A 22,508-nucleotide genomic window follows, 5' to 3' on the forward strand; every position below is an offset into this window, starting at 1 on the left:
CTACTGATTGTATTTTTTCAAAAAAATATTTTTTCTAAAGAAAATGCACTTTTTTTGTGAAGTTCAAACATAAAACAATCTTACCAGGATAAACACTACGTTTAGAGTAAATTAAAGTCTCTAAAGTGACTGACTTGAACCCAAGGCCTAGGCACAGTATCAGGCTGTACAGAAGATATATACACTTGAACTGTTACATTTTATAAAAAAAATATAATGAATATTTCTAACTGTTTAGCAGTTTAAGGATAGGCACATTCTAAGAGGAAATGTTCAAACATCAAAGTGTAATTTATCTCAATAATCATAATAAATCTAGTCAAGTAATATCACTTGACACTCAATAATACACTGAAAACACTTTGTTAGACCTGTTGATCCAAAACATTTGCACTGTAATTCACTTTAATCGTGGTTTCCACAGAACGAACAGAACAAATATGTTATTTGTACCCAATAGCTTTAAAACACTGAACATCACAATAGTTGCAGCATTAGCTTCAAACAAGGTGATTAGATGCTGAGACAAAATGCACAAAATGTGCCTCTACAGGCAGTAACAGGAGACATAATTAAATATATATATTTTGTTTTCCTGAAAACCTATGGGACAAAATTAAAATGGAACTAAACAAAAGAAGAAAAAAAGATCAGTTGTCATAAGAAATAACAACAGCAGTGATGACAACAGACAGTCAATTATGAGCTGAGGCGAGCAGTGAGGGACGCTGATGAGATTCATGGATTTTATTTATGTCAGCTGCTGACATCAACTGTTTACCATGAGAATAAGCAAATGTAGCATCATGGAGGGAGGAAAGATTGAAATAATAACTTTTACAAACTTCAACTTTGTTGAAGGTTTTGGAAATGATGTATAAATTACACGGTGCCTTCCCGTGGTGGCGGACCTGCCTTGTTCAAGCACAAATGGGTTTGGTGTAGATTGACTATTATTCTTCAACATGTGTTGGTACATTTGTTCCTATCAGTTTGTGCTGTAATGAACTGGCACCTTGTCTGTCACCCTCAATTACACTGAACAAAAATAAAAACGCAACACTTTCGTTTGTCCTCCCATTTTTCATGAGCTGAACTAAAAGATCTAAAACATTTTCAACATACACATAAGACCTTTTTCTCACAAATATTGTTCACAAATCTGTGTTAGTGAGCACTTCTCCTTTGCAGAGATAATCCATCCCACCTCACCCATTATTATATACGTAGACACCTCGTGACGTGCTGGATCGCATCAAACGTTACCGCCATTTTGGAGTGATCTCCTCACTCTATGCTAGCACTAGAGAACAACCTTTATAATAAGTGCTGACTAGGCCACTGGGAGTGAGGACCAAGGCCAAGGCAGGCAGACCTGATAATACTGTATCATGTTTTTCTGCAGTCAGTGCCTTCTCCTCGCCCTTCTCTCTCTGCTCTGTTTCAGGTGTCGTGAAGCTGATGATGGCAGTTCCTAATCTGTGGTTCACGGCTCAACTAGTCTGGGACACACTGATGTTCTATCTCTCTATCCTGTTCTGTTGGTCTTTCTGTCCACTAACCCCAACCAGTCACAGCAGATGGCTGCCACCTGTGAACCTGGTTCTGCTGGAGATTTCTTCCTGTTAAAAGGGAGTCGTTTCCTCCCACTGTTGCTAAATGCTTGTTCATGTGGATCTTGTTGGGTTTTCTCTTTCTTATTATGAATTTTATATTTTGATAAGCACATTGAGATTACTTTGTTGTAAATTGCGCTATACAAATAAAGTTGAATTGAATTGAACTATGCCGGTGTTTTGTGCAGCTTTTGGTTACAATAACCAGCGCAGTATTGAAACCAGATCCCGTGGGATTACCTTTCACAAGTACTGTTGGTTATTTTACCATTTATAATATCATGTCATTGTAACTAATGTTATTTACGTGTATAAGAGCAGGAAGTGATATTCTCTCTCATTGTCTTTTGCTGTTTTATTCTTCTTCACATTTTGAAGGTTTTCCAGTGATACAGGCTTGAGGAGGAATGATTTTAATACTGGGGTGTGTTGCTACTACTATTTCATCAGTGAGCACTTCAAACCTGATCATTTTGACAGGACGGGTCAGATTGTCAGGCTTAGAGATGGTGTGACCCCATCTGTCTTCAACTTCCCATGTCATCTCCAAAGAGGTGTATTTTTACTCTACATGGTCACAGAGATATCTATAATTCATATGGAAAACAAAAGGTAAAATCACACTTTGCTCAATGTGTTTTTTTACCGTTAGTTCTTTCTGCCTGTTTAGGAATTAGATTACATAAAATAAGTGTTTTTAATTAAATGAACAACAACAATATATATTGTGATTTTTCACATTTTGTTTTTCAAATAAAAGTGTAATAAATTCAAATAAATAACCAAACTTGTTTCTTTACTGAAATATCAAATTAATTCATTTTTAAATGTACCATGTTGCCATAGCTTTCCACATGTCTTTGTTAGAGCATAGTACAAAGTATTTTAACATGAAAGCAGGTATTTTTTATTGTTGACAGCATCCTGTTTCATAACTAAATCTCTGACGTTTGGAACAAACTAAATCGTGCAAAAATCGGGTAAAAATTCGGGGAGTTATGATGAATATTTTAATTTTGGATAAAAAGGTTTATTTGCATATATACAGTAGAACATGTTTTAGATCTTTGAGTTCAGCTCATGAAAAATGGGAGCAAAAACTAGAGTGCAACATTTACATTTTTCTTCAGTGTATAAATGGGATGTTAAAGCACCCTGATCATTGATGAAATAGAAAATGAGAATACATTGTGAATAATTAATCATTTTTGCTATTTGAACTAGACGGTTTTTTTTTTTGTTTTTTTTATTAATTAAAGATTAGAATGCAAGCAAAGTGCTTTATTTCCCTAAACCCTTACAACACTTGGCTTAGCTCTCCAAATATTTACTTCTTCCACAGGCTGGAAAATGATATTTGTCATATAAGGATGAACTATGCAGGATAAATGTATCTATAGCTGGAATAGGAAAATGTCTGTTACCTTATCTTTTCCCAATACTACAGGCCTGTCAGAAAAATTTTACAAAAACAGAGCTCTTTATCTCAAGTGGGCTGCAGCTAGGTAGAGAAAATAAGTCATTTCAACATTATAGTGCTCTATAGTTTGCACTTCCATGTATCATTGATTTGTTAGGTATGTAAGGCACCAGCTTATAATAATGATAATAAAATACAGATATCCGTCCCTGCAGGATTTACACTGTAATTTCCTTGATTGTGTGACCAATTTGTAATTAATTTCTAAAATTGTGTGGAATAATTTAAGGGAAAATGCAGAATTTTGGGAAAAAAAATAAGAGTTGGTTTTTTTTTACATTTTAAAAATGAAAATGACTGCCATTTTGTGATATAAGCACAGGGAAACTGTAATCCCTTCCACATATTATAGAATATCATTGAAATTGTGTATTTGTGAGGACTAAGACAACTGAATGAAATGGTAATTTAAACAATGATTCATGGTACAGTATCTGTGATTTTTACTTCTATCTGCAGGCCAATTTGGATGATTTCAAGAGCCAGATTTGGCCCCCGGGCCTTGAATTTGACATGTGCATTACAGAATGTACAAATGGGGGCTTTAAATTGCCTATAATGGAGAGAGAATATGATTTATCTGGCATCTTATCCAGGTCAGGGTGTACATTATTGTGCCTAATGATATACTAGGAGAGGCACCAGCAGACATACAAAACAAAACCAAATAATTGTTGTTAATAGAGCAATGGTGCATCAGCACATTTTCCTGAACCGATTTTCAATTTTTATTAACAGTTATCAATTTGTTTTTTGATTATTGCTGATTATTGATCTACTATTTAACAACAGTAACTGCTGAATTATTTGACTTCTCTTTTAAGTAACACTTCACAACGCCTTCAATATTGTATTGTATCCAAATTAGCAATCATCTGCTTTTTTGTTACAATTTGAAAAATGCAATAATTGATTTTTGGAAATTCAGGACTTTATTCATAATTTTCAATAATAAAATTAGAAATAATTGATTATTGTTTTTTTTTTTTTGTTTCACCACCCCTTATAATTGCTATAGCAATTTTAGAGAAATTGCCACTTTAAAGACAACAGCAATAATCAGCTCACTAATCAAGATAATTTCTATAATCATTTTGTGAGTTTTTGGTGTCATTTTGTGTATTTTCTTGTTGTTTGTCTGTATTATTCAGTATACTTCTGTCTTATTTTGTGTATTGTTGGTATTATTAAAATCATTCTCTCTGACTGTGTGTTTTTGGTGTGGTGTGGTTGTTTCTTATGTTGTTTTGTATGTTTCTCAGTTATTTTTGTGTATTTTATCGTGATCCTGTGTATTTATCTCTTATTTAGTGAGTCTTTATTGTTGTTTTGTGTGTTGCTGATAATAGTATTTTTTTCTCTTTTAGTGCATGTGTTTTTTGTGTCATTGTGTGTATTTTGTTGTTGTTTGTCTGTTATTTTCATTGTTCATTATATATTTTTGTCTTATTTGGTGTTTTTGTTTTTCATTTTGTGAGTTGCTGGTAATATTCGATCTGATTATAATTTTAAAAACCCTATATTTTAATGCTTTCATTTGTTAATTTTCCTCTCTCTCAAGTACCCCCTGTAGTGTCATCACGTACACCTAGGGGTACACTTACCCCCATTTGAGAAAGACAGATGGTTGGTAAATGGCCAAAGGAGGTGCTGTTCAAATACTAAACCATGGAATAGAATTGTCTTTTTATGGAACACTATCCACCTGCTTAGTTGTGACGTGCAGAAAGGGAAGGAAGGTTGTCAAAAAGCTATACCTTCAATCATTTTCTGCTCCCTATTCCTGCCTTAGTGATTTATGTTGACAATGGTCCAAATCCATAGTACAATGGGAACACTGAGATTTAATGTTCCTCCAAAAAACACCTGCTCCTGCTTGGCTTTACAAGGTGTCACAATGTCCTGATATTTGAAAGGGATATTGAATGTAAGAAATGCATTGGTGACAAAATGTAGAGTGGCAGCTCCATCCAGGCTCTCACTCTGCTGATTCAACCCCATTATTTAAAAAAAAAAGCAAACTCAATCTCCCTCCAAATGTCATTCATTCATACGGTGTGAGCCGAGCAGCCAGGTCTGAATCTTATTACTGTTCAGTAAAGGCGGGCAGGCCGTGCACTGTGGTGTGGCATCACAGGGTAGGAAAATGAAAGCCTGACTATCGACGGTGTTTCCGTGTGTGTGTGTGTGTGTGTGTGTGTGTGTGAACCACTAGGCCGTGGCAGGTTTGACAAGTGAGCAGCGCAGGGCAGCTCTGTCGAGGGGGCCAACGTGATATTCCATGATTTCTCTCAGCAAACATGTCATTTCCAGACAGCCTGTCCATCAGAAAACAAAAAAAACACCATCTCTTCTACACTTTACCGTTCACATCCCCCTCTGCCTCCCACCCAAGCTCTCGTTCTGCATGTTGCTCCAATCCACTCAACCCATTTCCTTCCTTCTTTTGTCCAAAACCCTCCTCTTTTAGCATCTCTGCTTATTTCTATAAATCCCTTCCATCCCACGCTCTTTATATGCAACTGCATTTTCTGTCTCTTTAAAAGCTTCTCTCTCCTACCAAAGGCTCACAGCAGTATCTGCTGCTGCTATTCGGGTGTGTCCCTGTCCCTGTAATCACTGATGGCTTCACACAAAGCCCTGTGGCACAAAAACACATCATCTAAAAGCCACCAACTACACCACATGTTGACTTTTTACGTGATGTAAAAGGTAAGAGTTGATTTCTAGCTTCACACCTGCTGTTTGCAACTGTGTGGGCACATGTGAAAAGAGGGAGCAGGCAGATGTGTTTATGTCATGCATGTGGAAGTAAGAATCTAGTCAATAGACAGGGTCAGGGGAATTAGTGTTTTATTGTTGTGTGTGTGTGTGTGTGTGTGTGTGTGTGTGTGTGTGTGTGTGTGTGTGTGTGTGTAACAGGATTAGATCCCCCAGCATTGTTCTGAGAGATTAGGTGCTGTATGTCAGGATTTCAATTTGCCAGAGGAGGAGGCAGCAGCACCTTCAATGGCCCAAGGAAACATTTCCAGCTTTACATGAAACTAGTAGTTTGTGTGAAAAAAACCGGCTCATTGAGCCCCCCCTGCTGCTCCTCCAGCCTTTGGCAGATTGCCAGAATGCACCGCGACCGAGCAAAAAGAACCAATCAAGAGCCAGGATTGTGTTTGATGGACTGTCTGACAGCTGTTGCTCACAGGCCCCGCCACCTTCCGCCGTGGCGTCTTTTTTACAGTGTTTGGTCTCAATGATTCTCAACTGGTGGGTCGGGACCCAAAAGTGGGTCGCGTACCTGTACTGAGTGCGTCGCAAACAGCTGGTCAAAAATAAATAAATACTTAGTCTCTCATGTTGGACTTGTCTTTTATTTTGAAAGACACTTTTCTTTTGACAGGCATGCTGTAAAATGCATGTTGCACAGGAAAATGTATATATTTATGTTTTAAACGAGAGAATAGGTGTCTTCAACAGCTATTTTTGAAAAACGTGGGTTGCGATTTATTGGCCGTGGGAAAATGTGGGTCTCAGGGTGAGACCAGTTGAGAACCCCTGGACTAGAAGATAGAATTGGCAACTTTTCTGCTGCTTGATTTACATTATGTTTGATTTGTAATTATTACACTAGAACTCTGTAGTGCATGTGTTGTTCGTGCGCGCGCTAAAATAGCATGTTATATTACTGTGATGTTGCTGTCGGGCTAACGTTAGCTTGTTAGCTCCTCTGAGGGACGGACTTTGGAGTCAGGGCAAGAGAGCAGCAGAGAGGGAGGGGGAGGGAGGGATCTGAAAGTTACAGACTGCACCTTTAAACATTTATTACGTTATGCTTAATGGAAAAAATTGAAAAAAGCCTTATTAATATATCATATAATCTAGCAGATAGTACACATAAACACAGCCGTGAAAAGAATAATACGTTTCCAATCATCACTAATAATAAATAAATAAATAAATAAATAAACAAAACCAATTGGTTCCGTGCAAATAATTTCTTTCACAGATTAGTGGGATTTTAAAAGTTGCACCTAGACCCGACTACTGCCATACTTGTTGTGAAAAGAATAGACCGCCTGAAAAGTAAAATATCACTTGGAGAAGAACTTAAGGAATACATGAACAGTTGAGAAAACAAAGTAACTGAAATATTTTTTTCTCAAGAACTTTGGAACTCCAGCACAGAGCATTTATTCACTAATAGAAGTAACAGGAAACAGTAACAGACAGGTTGGTTAACCATGACAAGTCCAAAACTACAACAACTCATCCAGGTATTAACCACAGAACCTGAACATACAGTATATCTGAAGGCCTCATCTCAATAATTCTCTGATTTAGTTGTTTTTCAAACTCTTCAAGTTGTAGATCAGGACAAGAATAAATTATTACCTGAAAACATTCAAAACCTAGTTATTGAAAGGGAAGGGGCATACAAACGAGTACAAATATCAAGAAATTTAAAAGAAAATATCTATATGTTGTATGACAATTTTGAAAGTGTGTAATATGTTTAATTTAATCAGAATTATATGAAGTAATATTGGTTTTTTTGTATATTTGCTTTTGTTCAAAATAAAACAGTATATCACTTTTTCATATTTATTCCTTTCGATTTTTTGCAATTCTAGTAAAACCAAACATTCCATTTCAGGAAAAAATCCCATCATTTCTGCAGTCAAACATGTTGATGATCTTGAGCTGCTTTGCTCTAAGACTTTTCATAATTGATGAAACAATGAATGTTACTTCCCAGCAGGCCTGAACGTCTAAAAAGATGTATTGAAGGTTTTTCTAAAAGTTATATTAGAAAACTGATGCCATGGGCATTGCAGCGGAGAAGGCAACTCTTGGCAAACCTCATTTTTATTTTAAAGTTTCTATTTGTTCTGAACGTGGAAGTAACAACAGAGCTAATAAAGTCCAGATTGCCTCATTACATACAAAAGCAAAAGAATAACAAGGTAAAAAGTAATAACGTAAAGTTAATTATCATTATGAAGAGTAGAAATAATTTGCCTTTCCACATCAATGTGTGTCTTTTTACTTCCTTTACCCAACAACCCAGAGACCCCCAGACCACAGGTCCATGGCCACACACTAAAAATAATAACAACACACTAGGAGCATGAGTGTGGCAGAAGTGACATTATGAAAGGCCATTCTCTCCCTGTCTGCTACACCACATTTACAACGACATTTACCTTGACTTAGTTGTGATATTCACATTTGGCGTTAAGGTGCACCCAGTGAAACACAAAGCCTTCACTCCTAAACCAAGTCCCCGTGATGTTTGAATGGCTGCAAGCTTGACATTAACAACAAAGTGTAACAGTGATGCTTTTTTTCTGCTCCGCAGTCGTATAAAAAATCACTGGTAATGTAAGTATCAAGTAAAACAGATGGCGGGTGTGCACGCACTCCTGTTCAATAAGAAATAGCCCAACAGAGTACAACTTACAGTAATAGAATGTAAATGCTGGATGGTTTTAGAAGCTTCAAGCAGTAAATAGAAAGGTAACAGGCCAAGCAACGCTTACAGCGGTTTCTAAACAGAGAGCAGCCCCAGCAGTCAAATAAAATGTGATTATTTAACAGAAGTGCAATTTAAGTGGACATCAGTTTGGTTTTAAAAGAACAGTCGATCAATGATCTTTAGTCTCACTCATGCACATACAGTACACGAGCAGCACACACAAATACACACACACACACACAGAGTTTTACTCACCCGATATTTAGACAGGTCAATCCTTAGTGAGTTGTGCAGCTGGTCTAGTAGTTTGACAAATTTCTCCCTCTGTCAAGATAGAAAGTGAAGGATTTACTTGTGAGTGTCACCAGGCTCAAAATGTCTAAAAATGTATATTAGGGTTTGTCAAGTTTTCTTTTCCTACAGTGATTACATTTTACTTCCTGGCATAAAATGCAGTGCCAGGCTCAGCTTAGTGTCTGAATATGATATTTTATGCCAAACAACATCAGCTTATTAAAATTTCAAGGCAACACTTTGGAGACAAATGACTGGACAAGGGACTGGGAATTTTTATACGCAGGAGTGTCAGCAGTCTGGCGTCAGATAGTGAAAACAAGAAACACAATTAAAAACAAACTGCATAAACACAGTCTGAAGTAAACACGGACTGTCATTCAAACTCTGCCCATTGGCACAGGGGACATGGACTTTTTTTTTATTTTTTGCTGATTAGCTACTGGTACAAATGGTTTATGTTTTTTATGGCAATTTTGTGTTTTGTTTTATGGCGTTAAAAATTCTAAATGTCTATGAAAAACAACACTACAAATTAATGATTGATCAAATTGAAAATTAAGCTTTGATAAGGGTATGTGATGCTTCAGTTTATTAAAAATAAAAACATATTTTCAGCATTTTTTTCAATAGACAGAGACCTGTGAAATGAATGCGTTTTAATCACAAACTCTTTGTTAAATAAAAAAAAAAAAAAAAGAGAAAGAAATGTGTATATGAATTCTTTGTCCATCGTTAGAAACTGAATTTCACAACAACTGAAAACCTTTGTTATGGAAGCAGACTCTGATTATGCAGGTACACACACACACACACACACACAGAGACGCATAGAACAGTATTGATAGTTTACAGCACAGTGCACCTTAACACACACACTGTAGGTCAGGGATCACCAACATTTTTGAAAATGTGAGCTACTTCAAACGTACTCAATTATCCAAAGGGCCACTGGCTTGAGATTCACTTCTTAAATACTACATTTTCATGGTTTAGCGTACGATAATAAGGAAAACTAGCAGTAACTTAAAAAAGGTAAGAAATTTTTCAACATGAAACACTTTTTTTTCTTAATTCATGCAATTGTTTTATTTTCATTACATTTCATAGAAAATCTTTATGTTCCTATTAACTAGCCACTAACAACATTTTGACTAATCGTAAAACAATTTTTTTTTTTACATTTTAGAAAAATCCACTTTGTATTTTTTTAAAAACACATCTCATCACAATCTGAAGCTTCTTCAACAACATACTATATGCAACACTTAAACAAATTTGCCTCAATGTCTCAGTGAAAATAATCATTTAAATATGGTTAAAATAAAAATTTGTTCTAATAACTCCAAAAACATAGGTGTATTTTCCCAAAGTTGCCTGTTTTCCAGAGTTTTAGCCTTCTAAAAAGTGACGTTCTAAGCAGTTCTGTAATCTGTTTAGAGGCCTACTTATGCATATTCATGTGTGAGCGTGTCAAACGCTCACGCTCTTTTCTACGATGAGAGTCATTGATCCCTAAAGCGATTTTATTTTTGCTATTCCCACACTGTTGTTATTGTTTTCAGACAAAAAACTGCACATTACAGTAAAACACAAATGTTTAAGCGGCTATCGTTATAGTGAGTCCGTCTCAGCGCTTAGGGTCTCACAGCAGCAGCAGTCATTAAAACTTTCACTGGAGTGTTAAGCTGCTAAGTCACTTTCTCCTCCTCCTCTGCTCTTCTAACTACAGGAATAGTGCATTTAAGGTGAAAATCATTTGTTTTGTCCAACTGCTGCATCACATTGTGTCACAAACACGTCAGATCAGCGATACGAGGCGATAGAACAGGTTCACCAATGCGCCGAAACCACAAGATGTGCTGGAAACCACAAGATGTGCTGGAAACCACAAGAGCAGAGTACACCTCCGCATAAACAAATAGTGCGTACACTACAGTGTACGTTCACTGTGGAGGCGTGGCACCGGGAGCAGGAAAGTTCTGTATTTAGTTTTACGGGTAGCCATCATTCCTTCGCTAGCGAGAAAAACAATGACGAACTTTCTCAAAAGTTTTCATCAGGTTGGGGGTGGAGTCCATGGGTGGAGTTACCAGTGGAGGAGAGGGTATCTTCTTTCCCAATTTCATTTGTGACATCACAAATGCAGAAAATTTGAAACGGAGCAATTTTCTCTGTGTTGTAAGACTTACACAGACCACAAACAAAGGACTGGATGGTTTTATTTTTACATTTTGTGTGCTGGTGGACCCTCAAGTTATGTGATCGAAAAAACAGCAAGGGGGCACCCCTTATGGTCCATGCGGGCTACCGCGTGCACCATGTTGGTGACCCCTGCTGTAGGTGTTAAAGTGCTGGAGGGGAAATTGCAAATGCATTGGACAGGTTGGCGGGGGTTATTCACTGACAGTATAAATCTTTTTTTGTTGTTGTTGGCAGTTAATTTCAATCATTTTAGATACAAGGTTCCACATAAAATTTCTTAAACAATTAGGTCATATTAGCTAACAGTAAAATCAGCAATTATTTAGCAAAACAATATTTCAACTTGATACAAACTATATATTTTTTTTTACTTTTAGAGTCATTTGTTTGCACTGCTAAACTCAAATCAGACAGTTTCATTTACAATTTGATACCAATTTGTTGAGAGCATCACAGCGGCAGCAACTATAGTCAATAATAATCCGTCAATAACTGTTTTGACTTACCCCAAAGTTAGAAGCAGCAAAGCGGTCTGATGCAGAGGCAGTGGTGGTGGTGGTTGTTGTGGTGTGAGCAAAGTAGGCATTGATATTAGCCAGCAGGTTGCTCATCACTGCCGGAACACCAGGACACATGTATTTTGCTGAGAGACAGGAGAAATGCCTGCGGAGAAGAATTCAACAGCTATTTGTAGACACAAGTGGGTTCATGACAGAAAAAACTAAAATACACATGAAGAAGGTAAGAGAAAACAAATAAAAACCCATATTACAATCTATGAGAATAGCTTCGGGAAACCGACACTACATTATATACATTTGAAAAAAATTAAAAACAAAGGCGGATTTTCAACTTTATTCTTGATCTGCCTAAAATTATTTTCTCCATCAAAACTGGCCCTAATCCTCTTCCGTAAAAAATAGCCCCAAAAAACCATCCACAATGATAAATTATTCAGTAAAACCGGACTTTGAATGCAATACGATTCCGTATGAATACTTAAGGCAGCGATTCTCAACTGGTGGGTTGGGACCAAAAGTTTGGCGCGGACCCGTACTGGGTGGGTCGCGGACAGCTTGTCAAAAATAAATAAATTGCCTACTTGATGTCTCATGTTGAACTCTTTTATTTTGAAAGAAACTTTTCTTTTGACAGGCATGCTGTGAAATTTCATGTTGCACAGGAAAATATATAGATAGTTACAAATGGACAGTATATTTTATAAATATGTGATGCAATAATAACTCAAAATTAACTGCCAAAATTGAAATGATCAGGTATTAAAAATATTTATTTTGACTCACAAATGTCTGCTATGTATATATCAAGGCTCTAGATTGAATGTTCTGTGACGTTTGCTGCAGAAGAGTCATTAATTATTATTATTATAATATTTTGTTCAGAAGTCATTCATTATTATAATAATTTGTTCAGAAGAGTCATTAAATGTTATATTATTTTGTTCAGAATTATAATTTTGACATTAGCCAGCCGGTTGCTCATCAATGCTGGAAAACCAGGACACATGTATTTGGCTGACAGACAGGAGAATTGCCTGCGTAGAGGAATTCAACAGCTATTTGTAGACACAAGTTGGTTCATTGATTGAAAGAAAAAACTAAAATACACATGAACAAGCCAAGAGAAACAAAATGAGAACCCATATTACAACACAAGCTATGAGCATAGCTTTGAGAAACCTACACTACATTAAATACGTTTGGAAAAAATAGTTAAACTTGTGCTAGAGATAGCTTTCTACTGCACTATCCACCTGCTTTAATTACACAGTTTTATCATAATAATAATAATAAGTAACGGGGGTCCTGCTGATGATCCTGGCTGCTAAGTTCTGGACGAGTTAAAGTTTATGAAGGGTTTTGTTGGGGAGACCGAACAGGAGGGAATTACAATAATCCAGACAGGAGGTGACCAGACTGTGAACGAGTATGGCAGTAGTGTGAGGTGTGAGAAATGAGCAAAGGCAGTTTATATTGCGGAGGTCAAAGTATACAGACCGTGTGATGTTATTGATATGAGAAGTGAAGATAGAGAACTGTCAAGGATGACACCCAGACTCTTAAAGGGACCATATGTAGAATTTGCAAGCAGTTTCTGCCACCACCAGGTGGCATTATTCTTGTGGCAGGTTTTTTTTTAGATAGGATTAAACCTATTTTTTTGTTATTGTAAGTTTGCATTTATTATTATTATCATTAAAAATATGAAAAAACAATAGTGTTTGTGTGTGATCTTTATTTTATTTATGTGAATCTAAACAGCAAAAACAGTCAAAAAGGAAGTGACGTCAATTTATTTAACGCGTATGTTTGAAATTATCTACCTACTGGTGTATATTTCACCTAACAGACTAATACAAGCCGGAAATATGGACTTGTACACAACGGTGATGCTAGTGAATCAAACTGTGTAAAAACTGCGCACAGAAAAAAGGCTTTGACGCCCGAGATGGCCTAGTTCAGGGACTGCTCTGCTGTAAATAGGCTTATACTGACCCGACTGGTGGAAAAAAGCTACTACAGGTTTGCCGGGCGGGCAATATGTATTAATGTATATATAACTATGTAATCACACACACAAAAAAATAAAAAATAAAAAATCACATATGGCATGGCAGGTAAGGACATGTTTCTTAAGACTCAAATTTAGATTATAGGTATTTAAGACATATTTATAAGTTTAAAATTCACAATAATTCTATATATGGCTCCTTTAACCTGATGATAGAGAGAGATGGAATGGTTGTCAATGGTTATAGAGAAACTGTCAGCTTTGGTTAAATTGGATTTTGCACTGATTAATAAAACTTCTGTTTTACCACGGTTTCATTTCAGAAAGTTGGATCACCATGATTTTATTTCAGTCAGGCAATGAGTGAGGGAGGAGGAAGAAAGTGAGATGTTGGGCTTGGTGAAGATGTAGAGCTGGGAGTCATCCACATAGCAATGGAAATGTATGTGGTGAAATATATGGCAGAGAGGGAGTAAGTAGATGACAAAAAATAGGGGCCCCAGGACAGAGCCATGGGGAACACCTGTAGTGACTGGGGGTGGGTGGGATGCAAATGATTTTAGTTGAATGTACTGAATGCGGCCTGAATGGTGAGATTTAAACCAGTTGAGGGCAGTGTGTGTGATGCCAATAAAGAGGAGTGTGTCAAGGAGGATGGTGTGTGAAATGGTATCAAAGGCTGCACTCAGATTAGGATGAGGATGGAGAGGAGACCGGAATCAGCAGCCTGGAGGAGATCGTTGCTGATTATGAGTCGGGCTGTTTCAGTGCTATGGAGTGGGCGGAAACCAAACTGATGTTCATGTTAAAATTACCCTCATTAAAAGCCTAAGAGCATATGTTCTATCCATGTACTGTGATGAATGATGCCATAAATTAAAGGTGCACAACCTATACTAATGAGGCCCAATGCTGCGAAGTAATGGATGGAACAAATAGATGTGAGAGTGAGTAAAAGGATCTTGTAATGGTTAAGATGTAAACAATCCAGGGAGAAAGGAAATAAAGATGTTAATTCAACTATTAAAATTGACTTTTCAATTCTGTAGCAAATGTGAGCAGGACAAGCTTATAAACACGGTTCACTTTGATTCAATTTGATTTATATAGCGCAAATTACAACAATAATCATCTCGAAGTGCTTATCAAACTACAAAATTATTAAGAAAAAAACCCAACAAATCAATACGAACATACAGTATATCAGCTGCAGTGGGGAGGAAAAAAAACGATATTCTAATGGGAATAAATCTGTGAAAGTTGAGTAACTTGCACAGCGGTGACGCTATAATATCAGTCTTCCCTGAACATAAACCAATCATCTGTCCCGCAGGGCAGAATGAGGCCAGCACTTTTTTTTTTTTTTTTGCAACTTAGTTATTTCTTATATTGAGATAAATCTTCCTTTCCATTCTCCTGACTCAGACAACTACTCTCCCAATTTTTCAAGCCGTGGGGGAGACACATACGCATTAGCACTATGGCTATGCCACAATACCTCTGTCTATAGGGCACATCTGCAATAGCAGTAATTAAGTTGTGGAGCCTGCGATGGCAGATCTGGAGCTGGAGCTGGAGTGAAGAGCATATGCTCCTGCTAACACTTCATTCTGCAGCTTCACAAGCAATGTGGACAGACTCCTAAAAATGATTCAGCGGTAATTATGGAGGAGATCCACTGGCATCTCCTTCCATTATACAGGCATTTTATCCTAGATAAAGCACACAAAAAAAATACACAATCATCTGTACGTTTCTAATATAATGCCTCATACACAGGCGCTTCCTTATCGTCCTACAGGATGACTCAGAGAGAGTGAACATCTGGATGGATTGGACATGGTTTACAGTAAGGATGCCCAAGAGCTTAAAGAGAGCGAAAGTAGGCTGAGCTCTATAAATATACCATTTGTTTAACACTCGCTCATCTTCTCTTAAGATTATAGAGCAGTGCTGTTTTAACATATATTGTTCATCGTCTGTCATCATGTTTTTTTTTTTTTTTACGCTCACATAAAAGCACCCCATTTTTCAACAAATTAGCCGTTCAGCCCTGTGAGGTAACCGTTAGTTATGTGTGACAGCTGTCGAAAACATGTAACTAACGTATTTTCCTACAAATATTTTCAAATGACAAAAACTGCAGGGCTTACTGAGACATTTGGTAAGGAAAAAAAATCACTTGTACAATGGTTTTATGAGGGCGAAGAGTTATATCAGCAAATCTGGCACACACGCACATCCACACACGCACACACAGACACATGCTCTCATCAGGAAGCCCATTTAATTACTCTGAGTTCAGCCACCAAATTACCCAGGAGCATGTGGGGTTAGGCCAACTAAGGGAGCATTGCACAGAGAGTGATGATGGGACGAAGGTATATTCCCATGGTGCTTTTAGAGCTTTATTTCCTCATTCAATTTTCTCTAGGGGTGGGGCTCCCTCATCTGAGTCGCACACCAGCATGCAATTCTATAGTTTCAATTGGATGGTATAAAATCTCTGTAAAGCCTGAGAAATGTAGGGTACCAAGATTTGAATCAGGATAGGAAGAGTGATGGAGTGAGATGACGAAAGTGCATAAGTGGTAGGGGTCTGTTGGAAGCTGCTCTGGTGGGCATTGGGGGGGTGGGGGTGGGGGGAGGTAGTGAGTGAGTCTTCCCAGCTGCTGTGATTTATGCACTCATCATGTCAGGAGTGACTGGGAGTCAAAGCTCCATGATGAGGAAATCTGAAAGGTACAGTGGACCAATAAATTCTTGATGAAGTGTAACAGAGTCTGATTTGAGAATTACCCAGCTTAGACAGGGTACGGACCCACAGCATTAACTCCACCTGATAAAGCGGGTAATAAGGCCACTAAATGATTCGGTTCTTTGCACTTAAACAACCCTGCAATCGTTCATAAGGTGCAATATGACGTCAAAGTGAAACAACGTTTAGCTGACAGCAGCGCTAAAGCAAACATGTCGTCCAGTATGTAGTTGAAAAGAGAAAATCATCATGGCAACAACGCGGAGAAATGTTGTCAGAGAAAGAGAGAGAGAGCGCCCACTGCAGCAGCAGTGTGGATGCAGTAAAAGTCAGCCAGTTTGTAATAGTAGCATAAACACACTAAAGTTGTTAAATCACCGCGTGTTTGTCCAGGATTGATCGGTGCTCTGGACTCTGAGGCTGATGGAGACGCTTCCGTAAGGAGGACGAACAGACGAAGCAGAGATCAGAACAGCCTGGATACAGCTAGCCTGTTCTGATCTCTGCTCCGTCTACAGTAAAAGTCAGCCAGTTTGTAATAGTAGCACAACAGCATGAAGTTGCCTAATCACCACGTTGGATTTGTTCAGAAGCGATGCCGTTTGTATTCTGACTCAGAGTCCGACTCGCTGTGATCGCGCCGCGGTAGTTCACGGTAAGAAGAGCAGACAAAGTGGTGTATCAGTCTGGTTCCAGTAAAAAGTAACCATAAAAAGCTGTAAATGGACTGATATGTAGACGTGGGGCAGTGAGGAGCTGACTTCCTGTGAGTTGAAACATGGACATTTCCGTGAAACCGAACTTGAGTACAGCAGCCCACCTACCTGCCCGTTCTTGATGGGCCGAGTTGTCTGACTGGCACCGTCATCAGCCAACAGTGTGCGGCCTAAGTTATGCTGCAGCATTTGTGTGGATTCCGAAAATAATGTAATGCTGCCAATAAAACAGTGCGCTTTATAGCCCGAAAATTACGGTAATAAAAAAAATATTATGTTTTGTAAATGCCTTTCCATATCAGTGTGTCTTTTCACTTCCTTTATACAACCCAGAGACCCCCAGCCCACAGGTCCATGGCCACATACTAAAAATGACAATAACACTATAGGATCATGAGTGTGGCAGAAGTGACATTATGAAAGGCCATTCTTAGTATCTGCTACACCACATTTATGATGACATTTACCTTGACTTGGTTGTGATATTCACATTTGGCGTTAAGGTGCACCCAGTGAAACACAAAGCCTTCACTCTTAAACCAAGTCGCAAATATGTTCAAAGGGCTGTCCTAACTTCCGGGATTTATTCGATGTGTGCTGTACTCCGACACTGGCTAACTTCTTACCGGGCTAAATCACCATGGTAACTTAGGCTGAACACATAACCTGGTCGGTAATAGGTTATGAAATGGATAAGTTCTGCGCGAGTACTAAAATTTCACCTCCTGACCAATCAGATCTCCTGGAAAATGACCTGAACATTCTTAGAAGACGTGGTTGGTGCAGATCTGACAGCTGTGTTTAGGAAAGAAATATCATTAATGGATGAATTTAATCCTTTCATTAACCGATGACATCCTTTAGAAAAGATATAGATTTACATCTGATGGACTGATCAACAGTCAGCTGATGAAGCCTGTGTCGGGCACTCTCAATATACATGAACGGATTAAGTCCTTCATTCATTCATTCATCCATACATGCGCTATGGTGACTCTGACAGCATAAGCAGGAATATACTACAGTGAAACAATGTGCTCTCATCAGTGTGTGTGTGATAAATTGAGGACTACCTGAATAGAAACACGCTTGTGCTGTAATAAAGTGAAACTGGCTGATCAGAAATCAAGAACTATTCCTCAATTGTCACGTACATTGCTCTAGACAGTTTCTCCGTGATTGTGGATCCTCGGACACTGCATTCTCCAAACATTTCACAGGCGCGCACACGTAGCCTGGCTGAAATCACCTGGTTGAAGTGAACGTACTGTATTTAAATCCTGCTTCAGCGCACTCTGACAGAGATTGTTTGATTAGGTGAAGCCTGCTTACGAAGAGAAATCCCAGATATGCTTATCCAGTTTCTTAGCACAGGCCCTAAAATTTGTCTGAGAACTAACTGCCACTGATCACATAGAGCAAAAAAGGCTACTTTTATCACAGTGAGGGCCACAAAAATTAGATTTTCTGATCAGAGGGCCACATTCTTGATCATTAATACAGGAAACACTAATGGGTTTTGGTCTTATTTTGGAGTGGTTTTGTGTGTTTTTGTTGTCATTTTGTGTAGCTTTTTTCGGTCTTTGAGTTATTTTGTGTATTTTTGTAATTTTTTGGTTGTCATTTTGAGTAATTTTTTTTTTTTTAGGTATTTTTGTATATCTTTGTTGTCATTTTGTGTAGCTTTTTTACGTCTTTTCTTACATTTTTGTATATTTTTTGGAGTTATTGTGTGTATTTTTGTAATTTTTTGGTTGTCATTTGGTGTATATTTTTTTTAACGTTTTTAAAGAATTTTGTATATCTTTGTTGTCGTTTTTGGAGTTATTTTTTGTGTTTACTTTGGGGGCTGCATACGATGTAGGGCGTGGGCCGCATGAGGCCCCTGGGCTGCTAGTTCACTGAAACAATATTCCCCTCTGGCAATGGCCTCAATAAGTTGAAGGTATTCAGTTGTCCTTAAAAAACCCACAATCTTAATCTGAACGCACACAATCAGAGGTCTAGTGTAGTCATTAATTTCACAGGACACACTTGTCACATATGCTTTGGCTAATCTGTGTGTATGTGCTGGTGAGTCATACCCTGAATCAAGTGGGTAGCTGAGTAAATCTAAAATTTACGCAGGTTTTTTACACACATTTTTCACATCAAGCCAACAATTTGCCTCTATTTTTTTGAAACAAAATATTAAAATGTGAAATGCAAATAAAGTGGAATAAAAAAAAAATGAGGCCATGAGCCCAGGAATAAATACACATTGCCAGATCTTCCCAAATGAAAGCCCTACTGTGAACTGAGCCATCTATTTGATTTGCCAACACAATCTGAGCGTGATTAGTGTCTGATTTACTTAGGCAGCAGCTAATTACTGAGCCAGCCACAGGGACTGCTTAACAAGGACATTCAGTAGTGAGGAAATGCACAAAAAAGGTGCAGCTGCTGTGGAAATGTGGACCCTACAATGCAGTGGTGCTGCAGCGATAGTTGATGACCAAAAAGTTCAAATTAAAAAAGAGACAAAAATAACCTCTTTGCATTTTTTAATATAATTTTTAAAGCTAAAATATGATTGTTTTTTCACATTTTAAATGAAAAACAACTAAAGAAAAGATAAATACATTATGATAAAATTATCTGGTGCAAAGGGTATTTTCTAAAATGGGTTTAGCTGCAGTGGTCAGCTTAGTGAACATCCGCATGAGCCTCATGTTTAACAGCCTGTACAGCTTTAACTGCCTGCCTTGCTCAGTTCGATGTTGAACACTGGTCACACACTGCAATGGAAGACTTTCAATCGATCAAATTCAAACCACATACAAGAAGAGATCTATTACAAGCCATAACAAAAGAATCTTCAAACAGCAGAATTCATTTAGGAAAAAAAAACAAAAAAAAAAAAAAACGTATCAATCATAATCAGCGCGTGTGAAATGTTTGTCAGATTCAGCGGTTTATGTGGAAAGACAATAAAGTAATGATAAAGCAGTTGCCAGTGGACTGAAAAATAGATACAGTACATGGTTGGTTCAGACTTCTGCAGTGGTAACATTACTTCGACAATGTGCAGTGTAAAATGGCATTGCATGACCTTGATCAATATTTAATGATTTTTAACGTTTCACGTGGTGTGTTTGCATGTGCCTATGTGTGTGTGTGTGTGTGTGTGTGTGTGTGTGTGTGTGTGTGTGTGCGTGATGAACAGATAGACATTTATGGATGGAGGAGGTCATAAAGGATCAGAGACAGAGTGAGAGAGGGAAACCAAGCTGTTTATGAGCATCCGTGATCAATGTGACCAAGCAAGGTTAGGATTCTCTTTCTTCCGAGACAACAGGAATGAATCAATCAAACTTAGGATCTGAATAGCATTCCACGCTTTGATTCTGCTGAGGAGACATCTTTACTACTTTTCCTCTGTTCCTGGTCTCCTTCCTTTATCTCCCTCTGTTTCCCATTCTGTCGAATGAGACAATGACAGATTGGCCACGTAAAAAGGCCATAGATCAGGGTGGTACTAACGTCATAGCCTGATAGATGGACTCCACTCCGTATCTCATGGCAAACTCGTCCACTATCTCCTGAGACACGTCGTCAAAGTAGACCTTCCACGCCTCGTCCCCTTTCACCTGCGGGATCTTCACCACCCCGCCGTTCTTCACCTCGGTCAGGCAGTGGAACAGGTTCTGTAAAATGGCACAAGAGATAAGACGGAAAAGAAGGGTTAGGGTGATGGAGCACAGTGTCACAACAGTGTAAAAAGAGATGCTTCTCTGAGCACTGAATGCCAGCTAATTAAGTCTCTTATCGTATCGGAGCTGCCTGTGCAGGCCAGATGTTCTCTTTCCATGATGAGTTAGGTACGAGTCAGAAGCTTCTCTGACTCAGACAAAGATGATGAATGCTGTTACCTCGTGTAAACATGTGTACTGGCCATGAGGAGGCACCACGTTCTCCTCTCCTTTCATCTCCACGCTGATCTTGAGTCGGATGGCACCTGATACAGCGGATTTGTCAGTCCGTTTGTCTTAAAGGAAAAACAATAAACCATATGAATTCATTGAAATGACATGAAGTGTAAAATACCTGAAAATCATAAGCATCATTTGGCATGAAATTGTAAAATGAATAAATAAGTGAAACGTAATTCAACCTAAAACATAATGACAGAAGGTGCAGGAGGAATTTTCATTATTCAAAAGTGAAGCCAGATTCATCTTTGCTCGCTGACAGGCATTGAAACGTTCCCATTTCCACGATAATGATTGGTACATGTGGAAATCCAAGTTGACCAATTGTTTCTGACCAAAAACACTGTTAAAACACTTAAATCACCTTGTTTCCCCCACATTCTGTTGCTTTTATAGAAATGTGTCAGCTCTTGACCATGCCTGCACACATTAAGTACATGCCAAAAGTTTGGCTGTCTTGCTATTTGCCATAAAAGGTAAACAGCATTATTCTCAATATTCTGGCTAATACAAAGTCTTTATTAACTTTGTATTAGAGATGGCCAATATTATTGGCCCACCATTGTTATCGGCCGATATTTACAAAAAAATGTAATTTTGGTCAACATTGTTATTGGTTTTTCCACAAATATTGAAAAAACAATATTTGTTGTTGTGCCTTAAGCTTTGTGTTTCTGAATTTACTTTTTTCATGGTGTTACAGTACTAACTAGTGGTAAAAAAGAATGTTGTTTGGGTTTTCCATCATGACCTTTCAAACATGGCATTTCCTGTTACAACTGGAAGTCCCAGAATATAATCCCTGAGGCAGTTGGATATATAGTAAATGGCTTATTAAAGTTCATTCTGTGTGCTAAAGTAATGCGTTTGCAGTTGGTAGACAGTGTTTATGATGTATTTTAGTCATTGTACGCATTACTATAAATCAAACTTTATTTTTTCATACACAATAAACTATCTTATGGGAAAACCGCGAACCTAGTGCTAACTTGCTAGCTATTTTAACATCCAGTGGAGCAATTACATTAAAAGTAGGGCTAACCTATTATTTCCATGGAGATATATATATATATATAATGTTACATAAAAGTAGGAGTTTGTGGAGGGCGTTCTACATAAATATCGATATATAAGTTCATACTAAAAATTGGAAAATGTAATTGTAATTCAAAAAATCAGTTGCTGTTGTAAATATAAGTACATTGTAATTGAGTTCGGATAATTAGGGCCCGAGCACAATGGTGCGAAGGACCTTATTATAATGCACCTCATTTTTATTATTATTTTGCTTATAGAGGAAATTATCACATTTTTGAGGGTCTAGACTCTTTCAAAAACTCATTAAAATTTGTACATTTTTATATTTTGGAGGAATTGCTAATGTGAATAGCAAAATGACTCAATAGCACTCCCTTGAAAATTGTAATGGCTCCCAGCTTGGACTTCTACGAAATTCTGTAGAATTC

General features: G+C 37.8%; 1 protein-coding gene across 3 annotated transcripts in view; it reads right to left on the reverse strand.

The window, feature by feature from the left end:
- unc13c (unc-13 homolog C (C. elegans)) overlaps positions 1-22,508 on the reverse strand; it is a 168,036-nt gene that overhangs the window by 81,779 nt on the left and 63,749 nt on the right. For all 3 annotated transcript variants that reach the window (XM_028475051.1, XM_028475060.1, XM_028475041.1), the window contains 4 exons: positions 20,983-21,098; positions 20,594-20,757; positions 11,572-11,728; positions 8,822-8,890 (listed from right to left, as the gene is read on the reverse strand). In XM_028475051.1, coding sequence (XP_028330852.1) covers positions 8,822-8,890; positions 11,572-11,728; positions 20,594-20,757; positions 20,983-21,098 — 506 coding nt within the window. The remainder of the gene's footprint in view (positions 1-8,821; positions 8,891-11,571; positions 11,729-20,593; positions 20,758-20,982; positions 21,099-22,508) is intronic.

This window comes from Gouania willdenowi, chromosome 3, assembly GCF_900634775.1.
Source record: "Gouania willdenowi chromosome 3, fGouWil2.1, whole genome shotgun sequence".
Classification (NCBI taxonomy): domain Eukaryota; kingdom Metazoa; phylum Chordata; class Actinopteri; order Blenniiformes; family Gobiesocidae; genus Gouania; species Gouania willdenowi.